Genomic DNA, 20638 nt, shown 5'->3' on the forward strand with positions numbered 1-20638 from the left:
CATCTCAGGGAGTGGAGCCACAAATCATTTCTGTTACTGTAAATTGCTTCCTCCAGATTGGTTGGGTCTGGCAGCTTCTCTTGTACAGTACACATCTGTGCCAGGAGAGTGATCACAGCAGAACTCCTCACCATTCTTATACTGTATTATGGGGCAGATGTATTAACCTGGAGAAGGCATAAGGACGTGATAAACCAGTGATATGTGCAAGGTGATAAAAGGCACCAGCCAATCAGCTCCTAACTGTTAATTTACATATTGGAGCCGATTGGCTGGTGCCTTTATCACCTTGCACATCTCACTGGTTTATCACTTCCTTATGCCTTCTCCAGGTTAATACATCTGCCCCTATGTCACAAAGACACATTTTCTTAAATGTGTATAAATATTAAAAATAGTTTATTGACAATAATAATTATATATAAAAGGGTGGGGCAGGCACCATCATTGCACTCAGTTGCTATTCTACGCAGTCGTTCTAGTTAGCCCCTGTCTTGTTGGAGTTGACAGTTTGTGGGGGAGATTTAGCACAGCTTGGAGAGAGACAAAGTGGAGAGAAATAATGTATTAACCAGTCAGCTCGTAACTGTCATTTTACAAACTGTGGGGGAGATGTACAAAGCCTTGACGTGTGATAAAGTGGGAGAGATAAAGTACCAGCTAATCATTTCCTAACTGTCGTGTTACAGGCTGTGCTTGAAAAATAACAGGAGCCGATTGGTTGGTACTTTGGGTTCTATGTACTAAGCCTTGGAAAGAGAGAGAGTGGACGGAGATAAAGTACCAATCAACCGGCTCCCGTCATTTTTCAAACACAACCTGTAACATGGCAGTTAGGAACTTATTGGCTGGTACCTTATCTCTGTCCACTTTATCTCTCTCCAAGACTTAGGGGAACATTTACTAAGCAGTGATAAGAGCAGAGAAGTGAGCCAGTGGAGAAATTTCCCCATCAACCAATCAGCAGCTCTGTATTATTTTATAGTATGCAAATTATAGATGTTACTTCAGTGCCGATTGGTTACCATGGGCAACTTCTCCACTGGCTCACTTCTCCGCTCTTATCACTGCTTAGTAAATGTACCCCTTAGTACGTAGATCCCTTTATGATTATCTCTCTCCACTTTCTCTCCAAGCTTTAATAAATCCCTCCCTAAATTCCCTAAAGAGAGCAGGAACAACTGTACTGCAAACAATTTTTTACATAGATAGAGTTGTGTCCCCTATGGTTTATTCCAGCCTTCAAATGGATGAATTTCCATACCCTTTAAATGATATATTCATGGGGTGCTACCATGGGCACCAATAAACACACCAAGACTAAAACATGCCTTTGAATTTATCCTCTTTGCAGATCATTACTGTGACAAGATTGGCAACATTGTACCTGAGGGGTTTACACAATGATGTTACAACTCAGTGACATTGTAGCTATTCCATGCACTAATAATCCCCCTACTACAATAAAGGATGTGTCAGTGGTTAGAATAATATGAGAACGTACAAGGAATGAGTGAGAGATGTTTCTTAAAAGAGAAGAACAATGGAAAAATATCCCTCAGCTGTTTAATGATTGATCAATCATATTACTGTAGGTTGATCTTGATAGTTATCTTAGTAATGTATTCTCAGTGTTTGTACTGGATAGATAAGAACACACTACAAGTATACCAACAGAGACAATAAACACACACCGACACATTAATCACAATTTCTTATGCTTAGCCATCATTTTATTTTGCTATAGTTGAGTTCTATACAGAATACTAACATATAAGAATATACTTTGGGGTACATTTACTAACATTCGTATTTTCCAAATTCATGTCCAAGTTCAATCACGAATGACATCGACAGTGTAAAATTGCAACTTTTTGAATTGATTACGATGGATTTACTAAGCTGTCGTATTCGGGTTTTTCTTTTCTTCCGATGTCGATGTCATTCGTGGTTTTTTACCTATTTTTACGGCAGTGATTAGCAAAACACTGCCGACTTTTTTTACAATCAATCTCGGCCGGATCTGTGTGATCCGTGCTGGGGTTTTTTTTTTTTTAATTAAACACTGTAAAATCAATAAAAAAAATGCGTGTGGTCCCCCCTCCTAAGCATAACCAGCCTCGGGCTCTTTGAGCCGATCCTGGTTGCAAAAATATGGGGAAAAAAATGACAGGGGTTCCCCCATATTTAAGCAACCAGCATCGGGCTCTGCGCCTGGTCCTGGTCCCAAAAATACGGGGGACAAAAAGAGTAGGGGTCCCCCGTATTTTTAAAACCAGCACCGGGCTCCACTAGCTGGACAGATAATGCCACAGCCGGGGGTCACTTTTATATAGTGCCCTGCGGCCGTGGCATCAAAAATCCAACTAGTCACCCCTGGCCGGGGTACCCTGGGGGAGTGGGGACCCCTTCAATCAAGGGGTCCCCCCCCCCCCAGCCACCCAAGGGCCAGGGGTGAAGCCCGAGGCTGTCCCCCCCCATCCAATGGGCTGCGGATGGGGAGGCTGATAGCCTTTGTTGTAAAAGAAAAGATATTGTTTTTAGTAGCAGTACTACAAGGCCCAGCAAGCCTCCCCCGCATGCTGGTACTTGGAGAACCACAAGTACCAGCATGCGACGGAAAAACGGGCCCGCTGGTACCTGTAGTACTACTACTAAAAAAATACCCAAAAAAGACAAGACACACACACCGTGAAAGTATAATTTTATTACATACATACACACATACATACATACATACTTACCTTAAGTTCCCACGCAGGTCGGTCCTCTTCTCCAGTAGAATCCAAGGGGTACCTGTTGAAGAAATTATACTCACGAGATCCAGGGGTCCAGGCTCCTCGGGAAATCCAGGGGTAATCCACGTACTTGCATAAAATAAGAAAACGGAAAGCCGAGCCACGAACTGAAAGGGGCCCCATGTTTTCACATGGGACTCCTTTCCACGAATGCCAGAAACCCACTCTGACTGATGTCTAAGTGGGTTTCTTCAGCCAATCAGGGAGTGCCACGTTGTAGCACTCTCCTGATCGGCTGTGTGCTCCTGTCCTCACTGACAGGCAGCACACGGCAGTGTTACAATGTAGCGCCTATGCGCTCCATTGTAACCAATGCTGGGAACTTTCTGCTCAGCGGTGACGTCACTTTAGGTCAACCGCAGGGCAGAAAGTTCCCATCATTGGTTACAATGTAGCGCATAGGCGCTACATTGTAACACTGCCGTGTGCTGCCTGTCAGTGAGGACAGGACCACACAGCTGATCAGGAGAGTGCTACAACGTGGCGCTCCCTGATTGGCTGAAGAAACCCACTTAGACAGAAGTCAAAGTGGGTTTCTGGCATTCGTGGAAAGGTGACCCATGTGCAAACATGGGTCCCCTTTCAGTTCGTGGTCGGGACACCGTTTTTTTTTTTTTGTCAAGTACGTGGATTACCCCTGGATTTCCCGAGGAGCCTGGACCCCTGGATCTTGTGAGTATAATTTCTTCAACAGGTACCCCTTGGATTCTACTGGAGAAGAGGACCGACCTGCGTGGGAACTTAAGGTAAGTATGTATGTATGTGTGTATATATGTAATAAAATTATACTTTCACGGTGTGTGTGTGTCTTGTCTTTTTTTGGGTATTTTTTTAGTAGTAGTACTACAGGTACCAGCGGGACCGTTTTTCCGTCGCATGCTGGTTGGTACTTGTGGTTCTCCAAGTACCAGCATGCGGGGGAGGCTTGCTGGGCCTTGTAGTACTGCTACTAAAAACAATATCTTTTCTTTTACAACAAAGGCTATCAGCCTCCCCATCCGCAGCCCATTGGATGGGGGGGGGGACAGCCTCGGGCTTCACCCCTGGCCCTTGGGTGGCTGGGGGGGGGGGACCCCTTGATTGAAGGGGTCCCCACTCCCCCAGGGTACCCCGGCCAGGGGTGACTAGTTGGATTTTTGATGCCACGGCCGCAGGGCACTATATAAAAGTGACCCCCGGCTGTGGCATTATCTGTCCAGCTAGTGGAGCCCGGTGCTGGTTTTAAAAATACGGGGGACCCCTACTCTTTTTGTCCCCCGTATTTTTGGGACCAGGACCAGGCGCAGAGCCCGATGCTGGTTGCTTAAATATGGGGGAACCCCTGTCATTTTTCCCCCCATATTTTTGCAACCAGGATCGGCTCAAAGAGCCCGAGGCTGGTTATGCTTAGGAGGGGGGACCCCACGCAATTTTTTTTGAACAAATAAGCACTTTCCCACCCCTTCCCACTGATATACATGCACGGATCTCATGGATCCGTGCATGCCTATCCAATCACGAATAAAAAAAAAAGGTCTGTTTTTTTTTAGCACTTTTTTACGAGTTGTAATTTTTCACGGCAGTGTTTGTTTGTTTTTTGCTTTGCACTTCTTAGTAAATGACCGAGATTCATACTTAAACAGCCGCGTTTTGACCGATGGTGTATTCATTCGTAATTTTTTACCTGAACTTGCAAAAAATTACGAATGCCCTCATCACTGCCGTGATTAGTGCTTAGTAAATTACCGAGATGACACTTTGATGAAAAAACGGCATCTCGGTCAAAATCGGGAGCTTAGTAAATTTCCCCCTTTGAATACAGAAAGTGATTTTTGATGAATCATAAGGTTATATATAAATATTTTTCTCAATATTTAGATATTTATTGCAGTTATCCAATTGGGAAGAGGGAAGGAAAAGGGTTACAGAATGAAAAAGGGGGATAGATGGGGAAAAAGTGGGGCGGGGGGGGGGGGGGGGGTGTTTGGTGCACAAAACTTAGCGTGGACGTACACCAAATAAATGCAAAGGATATATATATATACACACACACACACACACACACACACACACACACACACACACACACACACACACACACACACACACTGATTCAAAAGTAGCAGTACACCCCTTTATTTCAAAAACTGTGCAGGAAATGGGAAAACTGAATACTCCAGTAAGGTATGGGTGAGGTGGGCTATCTTTTAGGATATGTACCAAACATGGGCGCCATGTTGAAATCAGCCATCTTGAATCTAAGTCAGTTTTTTCAAATGGAAATGGGGTCGTGTTACATGTCAAACAACATCAGAATTTGCTGGAAAGTTTATTGCTGTAAACAGATTTGAAATAGCAGTTATGGTTCAAAAGTTACAACACTTTTTTATTGGAGTTACAGGCTAAACTGTTCTTCATAAAGGACAGTCATTCAATGTGTGGGGGTTGTGCTGCATTGTGGGCCTAAACCATTGTTGAGGTTGTCTTGTCAGTAGCACTTTTTGGACAACCACTCTGTGACTTCTCAGCCACAGTCCGAGTTTCTCGGAATTTGGAAATTAGGCACCTGACAGTGTTATGTGAAACTTGAGGTCTTTCTGGGTACCGGTTGTTAAAATCTGCAGCTAATACACGGAATCTTCGTTCTCCAGACATCAAAATGACCTCAATTCTCTCCTCTTCTGTCAAAGCCAACCTTCAGTTACCTGCAACAAAAAAGTGTTGTAACTTTTGAACCATAACTGCTATTTCTCTTACTTCCTAGAGGATGCTGGGGTCCAATTTAGTACCATGGGACGGGTCCTTTGGGAGTCACTGGCACTTTAAGAGTTTAATAGTGTGGGCTGGCTCCTCCCCCTACCAGACTCAGTTTAGAAAATGTGCCCGGAGGAGCCGGTCACAGCTAGGGAAGCTCTTAGGAGTTTGACTACACTGGACTGGACAGCACAACCCTTGCCACCCCACTTTCCATCCCCACAGACACTGAACACTAAGGACACGTCCTCTCAATACACTCTCTCCGAGACTGGAGTGAAAATGGCCGTGACGCGCAGCTCCTAACAGTATATGGAATCCAAATCCCGCGAGAATCCGACAGCGGGATGACGTTTTACCTTGTTCGGGTTTCTGAGTCAGTCGGGAAAACCCGAGCCCGACTCGTAACCGGACACAGAGCGTGAAGTCCGGTAGGGTTCGGTTCTCTGAGAACCGAAGCCGCTCATCTCTAATCTAAATTGATGTCGAGTTTCAGGGGCTAAAACGCACATTTACTAAACACTATTTTTTTAATATTGATTTTAAAATGTTAGTAAATATGGGAGTTAGCCCCTGAAATACTACATCGATTTAGATCACTTTAGATTAAAAGTGAGCTTTAGTAAATTTACCCTCAAGGAGTGCCTGGGGGTAACCTACACATGGAAAACATACACACAGGTAGAAGAACCTAGTTGTGAATTAAACTCTAGTGCGATGAGGCAACAATGCTTACCACTGTGCCACAGTAATGCTCTTTATTCAGACTAAACATGGATGTCTAGTAAGAGGTCAGGAAGTGGACACTTTCCCAGTTGAATTCTTGCAAACAGTAATAGAGCATTTTGTGGTTTTCCATTAATCTAACTCACCTCTGAAAGTTTTCACACCCTATAAATTTAATGGGTGTGGTATGTTAGATAGAATAGACTTAGGTTGACAGTGTCTAGGTCGATCACTATTGGATCGACATGAAAAAAGGTCGACATGAGTTTTTTTACATTTTTTTGGTGTCGTTTTCTTCGTAGAGTGACCAGGAACCCCAATTAGTGCACCGCGTCCCCTCGCATGGCTCGCTTCGCTCGCCATGCTTCGGGCAGGTTACCATTCCCAATTGTAGTGCACGTGGATCGTAAAGTATGAAAAAGGTAAAAAATAGGATTTTGATAACCTACCGGTAAATCCTTTTCTTCTAGTCCGTAGAGGATGCTGGGGACGACATCAAGACCATGGGGTATAGACGGGATCCACAGGAGACATGGGCACTCTAAAGACTTTTCATTGGGTGTGAACTGGCTCCTCCCTGTATGCCCCTCCTCCAGACCTCAGTTGTAGGAACTGTGCCCAGGGAGACTGACATTTCGAGGAAAGGAATTACTTAACTAGTGGTGAGATATCTACCAACTCACACACTCAACCATGCCGCACACATGACATTCAACATAACACATGCCAACAGGCATGAACTAATTGCAGCAACATGCTGAAACCAAGATAACACAACTTGTGTAACTGTAATAACTAAACTGCACGTAAAGTACGCACTGGGTCGTGCGCCCAGCATCCTCTACGGACTAGGAGAAAAGGATTTACCGATAGGTTACCAAAATCCTATTTTCTCATACGTCCTAGAGGATGCTGGGGACTACATCAAGACCATGGGGTCTAAACCAAAGTTCCAGTACGGGCGGGAGAGTGCGGATGACCCTGCAGTACTGATTGACCAAACTTGAGGTCCTCATTGGCCTAGGTGTCAAACTTGTAGAACTTAGCAAATGTGTTTGACCCTGACCAAGTAGCTGCTTGGCAAAGTTGTAATGCCGAGACCCCCCGGGCAGCCGCCCAGGATGAGCCCACCTTCCTAGTGGAGTGGGCCTTTACCAACATCGGTAACGGCAATCCAGCCGTAGTATGAGCTTGCTGAATCGTATTTCTAATCCAACGTGCAATAGTCTGCTTGGAAGCAGGACAGGCAATCTTGTTGTGATCATACAGGACAAACAGCCTCTGTTTTCCGTATACGAGCTGTTCTAGCAACATAGATTTTCAAAGCTCTAACCACATCTAGGGACTTTGAATCAGTGAATGTGTCAGTAACTACTGGCACCACAATAGGTTGGTTTATGTGAAAAGCAGAAACCACCTTTGGAAGAAAATGTTGGCGAGTCCGCAACTCTGCCCTATCTTCATGGAAAATCAGGTAAGGGCTCTTGTGAGACAAGGCCCCCCAATTCAGACACCCGCCTTATGGATGCCAATGCCAAAAGCATCACCACTTTCCAAGTGAGAAACTTCAACTTTATCTTTTGTAGAGGCTCAAACCAATCCGATTGAAGGAACTGCAATACCACGTTAAGGTCCCATGGTGCCACTGGAGGTACGAATGGAGGCTGGATGTGAAGAACCCCTTTCACGAAGGTCTGAACCTCTGGAAGAGAGGCCAATTGTTTTTGGAAGAACACTGACAAGGCCGAAATCTGGACCTTGATTGATCCCAATCGTAGGCCCGTCTCCACACCATCCTGCAAAAAATGGAGAAAACGTCCTAAGTGAAACTCTTCCGTAGGAGCTTTCTTGGATTCACACCAAGACACATATTTTCTCCAAATACGGTGGTAATGTTTTGACGTTACTCCCTTTCTGGCCTGAATAAGGGTGGGGATGACCTCCTTAGGAATACCCTTCCTGGCTAGGATCCGGCGCTCAACAGCCGTGCCGTCAAATGTAGCCGCGGTAAGTCTTGGTACACACACGGCCCCTGCTGCAGCAGGTCCTCCCGAGGAGGAAGAGGCCGAGGATCTCCTATGAGTAACTGCTGAAGATCTGGGTACCAAGCCCTTCTTGGCCAGTCTGGGGCAATGAAGATTGCTCGAACCCTTGTCTTTCTTATGATCCTGAGTACTTTTGGGATCAGCGGAAGTGGAGGGAAGACATACACTGACGGAAACACCCACTGGGTCACCAGTGCATCCACTGCTACTGCTTGAGGGCCTCTCGACCTGGAACAGTATCTCTGAAGCTTCTTGTTGAAACGAGACGCCATCATGTCTATTTGAGGAACTCCTCAAAGACTTGTCACCTCTGCGAAGACTTCTTGGATGGAGATCGTGTCTGCTGAGGAAGTCTGCTTCCCAGTTGTCTACTCCCGGAATGAATATTGCCGACAGAGCTTGTGGATGTTTTTCTGCCCAGCGGAGGATTTTTGTCGCCTCTGCCATTGCCGCTCTGCTTTTCGTTCCGCCCTGCCCTTTTATGTATGTGACTGCTGTTACATTGTGCGCCTGGATCTGCACGGGACGGTCTTTAAGAAGATATACCGCTTGTTGAAGGCCGTTGTAAATGGCACTTAGCTCCAGCACGTTTATGTGAAGGCAGGCTTCCTGATGTGAACAACGTCCCTGGAAGTTTTCTCCCTGAGAGACTGCTCCCCAGCCTCGGAGACTTGCATCCGTGGTTACTAGGACCCAGTCCTGAATGCCGAACCTGCGCCCTTCTACCAGGTGGGAGCTGTGCAACCACCACAGGAGCGAAATCCTGTTTTTTGACGACAGGATTATCTTTCTGTGCATGTGTAGGTGTGACCCTGACCACTTGTCCAACAGGTCCCACTGGAATACTCTGGCATGGAACCTGCCAAACTGTATGGCCTCGTAGGCCGCCACCATCTTCCCCAACAACCGAATGCATTGATGGATCGACACACTTGATGGTTTCAATATCTGTTTTACCATTTTCTGGATTTCCAGCGCCTTTTCCAGCGGAAGAAATACTCTCTGAACTTCTGTGTCCAGAATCATCCCGAGGAAAGACAATCTTGTCGTCGGTTCCAACTGTGACTTTTGGTAATTTATGATCCACCCGTGTTGTTGGAGTATTGACAGGGAGAGGGATATGTTTTGTAATAACTGCTCCCTGGATCTCGCTTTTATCAGGAGGTCGTCCAGATAAGGGATTATATTGACTCCTTTCTGACGAAGGAGGACCATCATCTCCGCCATCACCTTGTGATCACCCTCGGCGCCGTGGAGAGACCGAAAGGTAACGTCTGGAATTGGTAATGGCAATCCTGAATCGCGAATCTCAGATAAGCCTGGTGAGGAGGATAAATGGGAACATGCAGGTAAGCATCCTTTATGTCCACCGACACCAAGTAGTCCCCCTCCTCCAGACTGGCAATCACCGCCCGAAGTGATTCCATTTTGAACTTGAACCTTTTCAGGAAGAAATTCAGATTTTTTTAGATTTAGGATCGGTCTGACCGAGCCGTCCGGCTTCGGAACAACATAAAGGCTTGAATAAAAACCCCGCCCTTGTTGTGACAACGGTGCCAGGACTATGACCTGGTCTTGACATCATTTTTTGGATTGCCGCTGTTACTGCTTCCCTCTCTGGCGGAGAAGCTGCCAAGGTCGATTTGAAAAATCGGCATGGGGGAACGTCTTGAAACTCCAGTTTGTATCCCTGGGATACTATTTGCAACACCCAGGGGTCCAGGCCAGACAGAATATAATCCTGGCTGAAGAGTTCGAGACGTGCCCCAACCCGAGTGGCCTCCCGCAAGGGAGTACCAGCGTCATGCTGGGGATTTGACAGAATTAGCGGTAGACTTTTGCTCTTGGGAACCTGGAGCCGGTGTGGGCTTCTTTCCCCTTCCCCTTCCTGCAAAGAAGGGGGAACCTCTCGTCTTTTTGTATTTATTGGTCCGAAAGGACTGCATTTGCGGGTGATAGGTCTTTTTTGCCGGTGCAGGCGCAGAGGGCAAAAATGTTGACTTACCTGCGGTAGCCGCCGAGACTAACGCATCCAGGCCATTGCCAAATAAGGCCTCACCTTTATATGGGAGAGCCTCCATGTTTCTTTTGGAATCTGCATCCGCATTCCACTGGTGAAAACATAACGCCCGCCTAGCCGATACTGCCATGGTAGCGGCTTGTGAACTCGAGTCCAATATCCTTCATTGCTTCCAGCATGTAGGCGGCAGCGTCCTTGATATTCCCTAACTTAAGGAGTATCTCATCTTTATCAATCGTGTCAATTTCTGATGACACGCTTTCTGACCATTTTTCAATAGCGCGACTCACCCATGCGCAGGCAATAGTAGGCTTGAGCAGTGTACCATTGGTAACATAAATGGATTTCAATGTTGTTTCCATTTTGCGGTCTGCCGGCTCTTTAAGAGAAGCCGTGCCAGGAGCAGGGAGAATTACCTTCTTTGTCAACCTGGAAAGTGCACTGTAACACAGGGGGGGACTCCCATTTTTTCCTGTGTTCAACCGGGAAAGGATAAGCTATGTGAATTCTTTTGGGAATACGAAATTTTTTATCAGGATTCACCCACATCCCTTCAAACAGAGCATTTAGTTTGTGTGAAGGAGGGAGCGTGACTTTGGATTTCTTTTCCTTACATAAATAAGCTTTCTCCTGAGGTACAGGAGTGCTTTCTGTAACCTCCAACACGTCCCTTATTGCCACAATCGTATATTGTATACTTTTTGACAATTTATGATCTATCTCTCTGGATTCACTATTGTCGACACAGGAATTAGAATCCGTGTCGGTATCAGTGTTTACAACATTTGCAAATGGTCTCTTATGTGACCCAGAGGGGCCGCCCGCATAAGAAATAACAGCATCCTGAAAAATTACATCTTCCACAGATTTTCTCCAGCATGCAGCCTTAGATTCAGACTTATCCAATCTACGGTTAATCAGATGCATACTGTCACGTAGCTCTTTCACCCATGCAGGCTCTTGGTGTGCCGGTAGCGCCACCACATTACAACTCTGTGTCCCTAAAATGGCTTCCTTCCGGGGAGGAACTCCCTGCCTCAGACATGCCTCACACGTGTACACCACACTCACAGACACACTGGGACTTATTGTGGGGACAGACCCACAGTAAAATCTGGCACACAGGATAGGAGCAGCCAGTTCACAAACCCAGCGCCAGTATTGCCTGTGAACACAGTATGTCCACAGCCCAAAAGCGCTTTTAAATAGGAATATACACTATCAAATGCACCACAATCGCTTTGTGCCCCCCCTTTATAGCACCCTGTACTTGTCACAAGTGGAGGAGAAGGACCAGCGTGTTCTCTGCAGCCTGAGGAGAGAGAGAAAATGGCGCTGAGTAGTGTGCTGGCTGCCTGAGGAAGAAGCTCTGCCCTTTTTACCTCAGAAACTTTTCATAATATTTATACTGGCGGGGGTAGGGCTGTGCCTGGGCATCTTATGCCCCCTTTTAGCCAGTTTGAGGTATTTTTCTTGCTGCCCAGGGCGCCCCCCACCCCGCGCCCTGCACCCTGCAATGCCTGTGTGTGTGGGCAGCAATGGCGCGCTACACTCCCGCCATCCGCGCCGCACCTCAGCCGTCACTTACTTGATTGAAGATCATTCTTCTCATACTCACCTGTCTTCTGACTTCTGGCTCTGTGAGGGGGGTGACGGCGTGCTGTGGGAGTGAGCATCTAGACACGACTAGCGTTCAGTTCCCTTCAGGAGCTAATGGTGTCCTGTCAGCCAGAAGCAGAGCCATGAAACTCTGAGGAAGTTGGTTCTGCTTCTGCCCCCTCAGTCCCACGAAGCAGGGAGTCTGATGCCAGCAGATCTCCCTGAAAATAAAAAACCTAACATAAGTCTTTTCAGAGAAACTCAGTAGAGCTCCTCAGAGTGCATCCAGTCGACCGGGGCATATTTCTAAAACTGGGGTCTGGAGGAGGGGCATAGAGGGAGGAGCCAGTTCACACCCAATGAAAAGTCTTTAGAGTGCCCATGTCTCCTGCGGATCCCGTCTATACCCAATGGTCTTGATGTCGTCCCCAGCATCCTCTAGGACGTATGAGAAAAAAATAAAAAATAATTGAAAAACGAATGTCGACCTTTTGTCATGTCGACCTAGTACATGTTGACCTAGACTCCCTGTCCACCTAGAAACCATGTCTACCTACTTACTGTCGATCAATAGAGGTCGACCTAGACACTGTCGACCTAGAGGCCGGATCACAAATTTAATATATAAAGAGATCATTGATCACTTTGATAGCAGGTAATCAATACCAATGAACGGAGATGGGAATAATGTTGTATATGTTGCATGCAGTGGCGTAACTAGAAATTTTTCTCCCCCAAGCGAAAAAATCCTTCGGCGCCCCCCCCCCCCCCATACCCCCCGTAATTGGCACTAGGAAAGGCAGAAAAATGCGCGCAAGGATGTGTGGCTTTGTCGAAATGGGCGTGGCTTTGCGTGGAGGGCGTGGCATTGCAGGAAAAGACTACCTTATACCCCAGTTTTGCAACCTGCACGCCCAGACGTTGGCCACCACAGGAAAGAAAAATAATCCTGATTCATGCCCCTTACATTATTTGTCATTTTTCCTCCTTATAGTAATGCCCAGTATACATTATTCCACATACTGCAATGGCCCTTAGACATTATTCCACACACGATAATGCACATGACACAATATGCACACACTGTAATGCCCCCGACACATTATGCCACACACCGTAATGCCTGTGACACATTATGACAGGAATCGCAATGCCCGTTATACATTATGCTACACACTGCAATGCCCCTGATACATTATAGCACATACAATGTCTGTGACACAGTATGACACACACCACAATGATCCTGAGACATTATACCACAATGCCCGTGATATAGTATACAACACACCGTAATGCCTGATACATTATGACACACACCGTAATGCCCATTACACATTTAGTTCTACAGTAAGGCTTCTAATTACTTTTAAATTACCTGCTCGTTGCCAGGGGTTTCATGCTCTTGGTTCCATGCACGGTGCCAGAGGTTTTCATGCTTAGGGTGTCATGCTCGTTGCCAGGGGTTTCATACACTGGGTGTCATGCTCGTTGCTAGGGGGTAGTGCTTGTTGCTAGGGCCATGCTCCTAGTGCCACATATGCCCCCAGTGCCAGATATTCCCCCACAGTGCCAGGTATATGCCCCCAGTGCCAGATATGCCCCCCACAGTGCCAGGTATATGCCCCAAGTGCCAGATCTTCCCCCCACAGTGCCAGGTATATGCCCCCAGTGCCAGATCTGCCCCCCACAGTGCCAGGTATATGCCCCCAGTGCCAGATCTGCCCCCCACAGTGCCAGGTATATGCCCCCAGTGCCAGATCTGCCCCCCACAGTGCCAGGTATATGCCCCCAGTGCCAGATCTGCCCCCCACAGTGCCAGGTATATGCCCACAGTGCCAGGTATATGCCCCAAGTGCCAGATCTTTCCCCCACAGTGCCAGGTATATGCCCCCAGTGCCAGGTATATGCCCACAGTGCCAGATATGCCCCCCACAGTGCCAGGTATATGCCCCAAGTGCCAGATCTTCCCCCCACAGTGCCAGGTATATGCCCCCAGTGCCAGATCTGCCCCCCACAGTGCCAGGTATATGCCCCAAGTGCCAGATCTTCCCCCCACAGTGCCAGGTATATGCCCCCAGTGCCAGATCTGCCCCCCACAGTGCCAGGTATATGCCCCCAGTGCCAGATCTGCCCCCACAGTGCCAGGTATATGCCCCAAGTGCCAGATCTTCCCCCCACAGTGCCAGGTATATGCCCCCAGTGCCAGGTATATGCCCACAGTGCCAGATATGCCCCCCACAGTGCCAGGTATATGCCCCAAGTGCCAGATCTTCCCCCCACAGTGCCAGGTATATGCCCCCAGTGCCAGATCTGCCCCCCACAGTGCCAGGTATATGCCCCCAGTGCCAGATCTGCCCCCCACAGTGCCAGGTATATGCCCCAAGTGCCAGATCTTCCCCCCACAGTGCCAGGTATATGCCCCCAGTGCCAGGTATATGCCCACAGTGCCTGCTCCCTGCTCCCCCCCCGTGTTGGAGGGACACGGAGCGCATCGCGCGTCTCTCCTGCGTCCCTCCTGGCTCTCCCCCCGGCTGGTCTAAAAAAAGAAGTGCCGGTTCGTGAGCCAATCAGAGCTCACGAACGGCACTTCCTTAGACCGGCCGGGGGAGAGCCAGGGAGGGACACAGGAGAGACGCGCGATGTGCGTTCCGTGTCCCTCCAACACAGCAGGGAGGGAGAGGAGACCGCAGATTGACATGCGGACGCTCGTCCGCATGTCAATCTGTTCTAAGTCAGTGGCGCCCCCGCAGCCCCTCGCCCCCAAGCCACCGCGAGGACTGCGGGGGCAGTAGTTACGCCACTGGTTGCATGTATGTTTTCTTGTGTTCTCAATCACAATCAATTTATGTACGAGTAGCAAACCATGCTGTTTATATTGGGGGTAATTCCAAGTTGATCGCAGCAGGAATTTAGTTAGCAATTGGGCAAAACCATGTGCACTGCAGGGGAGGCAGATATAACATGTACAGAGAGAGTAAGATTTGGGTGGGGTGTGTTCAATCTGCAATCTAATTTGCAGTGTAAAAATAAAGCAGCCAGTATTTACCCTGCACAGAAACAAAATAACCCACCCAAATTTAACTCTCTCTGCAAATGTTATATCTGCCTCCCCTGCAGTGCACATGGGCCCTCATTCCGAGTTGTTCGCTCGTTCTTTTCCTTCGCATCGGTGCGATTTTTCGCTAACTGCGCATGCGCAATGTTCGCACTGCGGCTGCGCCAAGTAAATGTGCTAAGAAGTTTGGTATTTTACTCACGGCATTACGAGGTTTTTTCTTCGTTCTGGTGATCGTAGTGTGATTGACAGGAAGTGGGTGTTTCTGGGCGGAAACTGGCCGTTTTATGGGAGTGTGTGAAAAAACGCTGCCGTTTCTGGGAAAAACGCGGGAGTGGCTGGAGAAACGGGGGAGTGTCTGGGCGAACGCTGGGTGTGTTTGTGACGTCAAACCAGGAACGAAACTGACTGAACTGATCGCAGTGGCAGAGTAAGTGTTGAGCTACTCAGAAACTGCTTAGAAATTTCTATTTGCAATTTTGAGAATCTTTCGTTCGCAATTTTGCTAAGCTAAGATTCACTCCCAGTAGGCGGCGGCTTAGCGTGTGCAAAGCTGCTAAAAGCAGCTTGCGAGCGAACAACTCGGCATGAGGGCCATGGTTTTGCCCAACTGCTAACAAATTTGCTGCTACTATCAGATCTGAATTACCTTTATGGTTTTGCCTATTAGAGAACAATTTTGCTGCTGCGATCAGGTCTGAATTAGGCCCATACATACGGCACAGGTTGCCGATCCTTTGATAATTGACCTATGATTGCGCATAATGACTTTGGGAACTGAGACAATGACGTGTTTCCTGCACACGGGATCACAGTTGCAGCCTGCTGTACTCAGTTTTCCTTTTACTGCAGCATTAGGATTGCGGTTATAAATCAGAGTAACGGGTGATTCAGCCTGTTGTATTATTAAGTAGCAATTCTTTGTAATGTCTGAGAAGCACTTACTAATGTTTTCTTTGTATATAGTACGCTAATCAGACATGATGCCAATATAATTGTCCTGTAATCTCTGCAGTACTACTTCACTGTCACCTTTGGCCATGAGGCCCAGAAGCCATTGGAGCTGCGATGTGAGGAGGAGGCTGACAGGGATGAGTGGGTGGAGGCGATTCACCAAGCAAGGTAAGGCCTTTTCCCAGCAGACGTTTCCACTGCTTCCATGGTAATTCTGTGACTTTCTTAGGTGATGTTCACACACACGTGCAGTGGCGTACCTACCATATTTGGCACCTGGTGCGAGTCCTTCATTTAGCACCCTTCAGCATATCTTCCAATAAATGGGAGCATGAAAGAGGGGGCATGCCCTTAGAGGAAATGGCCCCTCATCACGCCCACATTTCCATCACTCTGGGGGTGCGTCCAGTGCAGCTGGGCAACCTGTCTGGCTCCCCCCCTACCCCCCCACTCTGTTTAGATGCCATGCACATGTACTCGGCATCTATTCAGTACTACCTGCTGCCTTCTGGTACGTTTATCTGAGTTCTGATAACGCTATTCAGTCTGTGCTGAACACCTTCTGTAAGGGTGTTTTGCTTTTGAAAAATGATGGTACTTTTCTCTTACGTCCTAGAGGATGCTGGGGTCCATATTAGTACCATGGGGAATAGACGGGTCCACCAGGAGCCATTGGCACTTTAAGAGTTTAACAGTGTGGGCTGGCTCCTCCCTCTATGCCCCTCCTACCAGACTCAGTTTAGAAAATGTGCCCGGAGGAGCCGGTCACAGCTAGGGGAGCTCTACAGAGCTTCTTTAGAAAAATAAGAATTTACTTACCGATAATTCTATTTCTCGTAGTCCGTAGTGGATGCTGGGGACTCCGTAAGGACCATGGGGAATAGCGGCTCCGCAGGAGACTGGGCACAAAAGTAAAGCTTTAGAACTACCTGGTGTGCACTGGCTCCTCCCCCTATGACCCTCCTCCAAGCCTCAGTTAAGATACTGTGCCCGGACGAGCGTACACAATAAGGAAGGATTTTGAATCCCGGGTAAGACTCATACCAGCCACACCAATCACACCATATAACTTGTGATCTAAACCCAGTTAACAGCATGATAACAGAGGAGCCTCTAGAAAAGATGGCTCACTACAGCAATAACCCGATTTTTTGGTAACAATAACTATGTACCAGTATTGCAGACAATCCGCACTTGGGATGGGCGCCCAGCATCCACTACGGACTACGAGAAATAGAATTATCGGTAAGTAAATTCTTATTTTCTCTAACGTCCTAAGTGGATGCTGGGGACTCCGTAAGGACCATGGGGATTATACCAAAGCTCCCAAACGGGCGGGAGAGTGCGGATGACTCTGCAGCACCAAATGAGAGAACTCCCGGTCCTCCTCAGCCAGGGTATCAAATTTGTAGAATTTTACAAACGTATTTGCTCCTGACCAAGTAGCTGCTCGGCAAAGTTGTAAAGCCGAGACCCCTCGGGCAGCCGCCCAAGATGAGCCCACCTTCCTTGTGGAATGGGCTTTTACAGATTTTGGCTGTGGCAGGCCTGCCACAGAATGTGCAAGCTGAAATGTACTACAAATCCAACGAGCAATAGTCTGCTTACAAGCAGGAGCACCCAGCTTGTTGGGTGCATACAGAATAAACAACGAGTCAGATTTTCTGACTCCAGCCGTCCTGGAAACCTATATTTCCAGGGCTCTGACAACGTCTAGCAACTTGGAGTCCTCCAAGTCCCTAGTAGCCGCAGGCACCACAATAGGTTGATTCAGGTGAAACGCTGAAAACCACCTTAGGGAGAAACTGAGGACAAGTCCTCAATTCCGCCCTGTCCGAATGGAAAATCAGATGAGGGCTTTTACAGGATAAAGCCGCCAATTCTGACACGCACCTGGCCCAGGCCAGGGCCAACAGCATGACCACTTTCCATGTGAGATATTTTAACTCCACATATCTAAGTGGTTCAAACCAATGTGACTTTTGGAACCCAAAAACTACATTTAGATCCCAAGGTGCCACTGGAGGCACAAAAGGAGGCTGTATATACAGTACCCCTTTCACAAACGTCTGAACTTCAGGGACTGAAGCTAGTTCTTTTTGGAAGAAAATTGACAGGGCCGAAATTTGAACCTTAATGGACCCCCATTTCAGGCCCATAGACACTCCTGTTTGCAGGAAATGTAGGAATCGACCTAGTTGAAAATTCCTCCGTCGGGGCCTTACTGGCCTCGCACCACGCAACATATTTTCGCCAAATGCGGTGATAATGTTTTGCGGTTATATCTTTCCTGGCTTTGATCAGGATAGGGATGACTTCATCCGGAATGCCTTTTTCCTTCAGGATCCGGCGTTCAACCGCCCTGCCGTTAAACGCAGCCGCGGTAAGTCTTGGAACAGACAGGGTCCTTGCTGGAGCAGGTCCCTTCTTAGAGGTAGAGGCCACGGATCCTCCGTGAGCATCTCTTGAAGTTCCGGTTTACCAAGTCCTTCTTGGCCAATCCGGAGCCACGAATATAGTGCTTACTCCTCTCCATCTTATAATTCTCAGTACCTTGGTTATGAGAGGCAGAGGAGGGAACACATACACTGACTGGTACACCCACTGTGTTACCAGAGCGTCTACAGCTATTGCCTGAGGGTCCCTTGACCTGGCGCAATACTTGTCGAGTTTTATAAACATGTGGAAGACTTCTGGGTGAAGTCCCCACTCTCCCGGGTGGAGGTTGTGTCTGCTGAGGAAGTCTGCTTCCCAGTTGTCCACTCCCGGAATGAATACTGCTGACAGTGCTATCACATGATTTTCCGCCCAGCGAAGAATCCTTGCAGCTTCTGCCATTGCCCTTCTGCTTCTTGTGTCACCCTGTCTGTTTACGTGGGTGACTGCCGTGATGTTGTCCGAATGGATCAACTCCGGGTGACCTTGAAGCAGAGGTCTTGCTGAGCTTAGAGCATTGTAAATGGCCCTTAGCTTCAGGATATTTATGTGAAGTGATGTCTCCAGGCTTGACCATAAGCTCTGGAAATTCCTTCCCTGTGTGACTGCTCCCCAGCCTCGCAGGCTGGCATCCGTGGTCACCAGGACCCAGTCCTGAATGTGCGGCCCTCTAGAAGATGAGCACTCTGCAACCACCACAGGAGAGACACCCTTGTGCTTGGTGACAGGGTTATCCGCTGATGCATCTGAAGATGCGAGCCAGACCATTTGTCCAGCAGGTCCCACTGGAAAGTTCTTGCGTGGAATCTGCCGCATGGGATTGCTTCATAGGAAGCCACCATTTTTTCCAGAACCATCTCATTGATGTACTGAGACTTGGCTCGGTTATAGGAGGTTCCCGACTAGCTCGGATAACTCCCTGACTTTCTCCTCCGGGAGAAACACCTTTTCCTGAACTGTGTCCAGGATCATCCCTAAGAACAGAAGACGAGTCGTCGGAATCTTTTAGCTGCGATTTTGGAATATTGAGAATCCAATCGTGCTGCCGCAACACTACCTGAGATAGTGCTACACCGACCTCCAACTGTTCCCTGGATCTTACCCTTATCAGGGAATCGTCCAAGTAAGGGATAACTAAAATTCCCTTCCTTTGAAGGAGTATCATCATTTCGGCCATTACCTTGGTAAAGACCCGGGGTGCCGTGGACCATCCCTACGGCAGCGTCTGAAACTGATAGTGACAGTTCTGTACCATAAACCTGAGGTACCCTTGGTGAGAAGGGTAAATTGGGACATGAATGTAAGCATCCTTGATGTACCAAGACATCATGTAGTCCTCTTCTTCCAGGTTCGCAATCACTGCTCTGAGTGACTCAATCTTGAATTTGAACCTCTGTATGTAAGTGTTCAAAGATTTTAGATTTAGAATCGGTCTCACCGAGCCGACCGGCTTCGGTACCACAACAGTGTGGAATAATACCCCGTTCCCTGTTGCAGGAGGGGTACCTTGATTATCACCTGCTGGGAATACAGCTTGTGAATGGCTTCCAAAACTGTCTCCCTGTCAGAAGGAGACATCGGTAAAGCCGACTTTAGGAAACGGCGAGGGGGAGACGTCTCGAATTCCAATTTGTACCCCTGAGATATCACCTGAAGGATCCAGGGGTCTACTTGCGAGTGAGCCCACTGCGCGCTGAAATTCATTGAGACGGGCCCCCACCGTGCCTGATTCTGCTTGTAAAGCCCCAGCGTCATACTGAGGGCTTGGCAGAGGCGGGAGAGGTTTTCTGTTCCTGGGAACTGGCTGATTTCTGCAGCCTTTTTCCTCTCCCTGTGTCACGGGGCAGAAATGAGGAACCTTTTGCCCGCTTGCCCACGAAAAGACTGCGCCTGATAATACGGCGTCTTCTCATGTTGAGAGGCGACCTGGGGTACAAACGTGGATTTCCTAGCTGTTGCCGTGGCCACCAGGTCTGAAAGACCGACCCCAAATAACTCCTCCCCTTAATAAGGCAATACTTCCAAATGCCGTTTGGAATCCGCATCACCTGACCACTGTCGTGTCCATAACCCTCTACTGGTAGAAATGGACAACGCACTTAGACTTGATGCCATTCGGCAAATATTCCGCTGTGCATCACGCATATATAGAAATGCATCTTTCAAATGCTCTATAGGCAATAATTATCAATATTTTCAGTCAGGGAATCCGACCACGCCAACCCAGCACTGCACATCCAGGCTGAGGCGATTGCTGGTCGCAGTATAA

The 20638-nt window shown here is 47.9% G+C and overlaps 1 protein-coding gene across 3 annotated transcripts in view; it reads left to right on the forward strand.

Annotated features, from left to right (window-relative positions):
• Nucleotides 1–20638, forward strand: part of RASGRF2 (Ras protein specific guanine nucleotide releasing factor 2) — a 664746-nt gene that overhangs the window by 329511 nt on the left and 314597 nt on the right. For all 3 annotated transcript variants that reach the window (XM_063963919.1, XM_063963920.1, XM_063963921.1), the window contains exon 2: nucleotides 15995–16101. In XM_063963919.1, the coding sequence (XP_063819989.1) occupies nucleotides 15995–16101 (107 nt within the window). The remainder of the gene's footprint in view (nucleotides 1–15994; nucleotides 16102–20638) is intronic.

The sequence above is a fragment of the Pseudophryne corroboree genome, chromosome 1, assembly GCF_028390025.1.
Source record: "Pseudophryne corroboree isolate aPseCor3 chromosome 1, aPseCor3.hap2, whole genome shotgun sequence".
In the NCBI taxonomy this organism is placed as follows: domain Eukaryota; kingdom Metazoa; phylum Chordata; class Amphibia; order Anura; family Myobatrachidae; genus Pseudophryne; species Pseudophryne corroboree.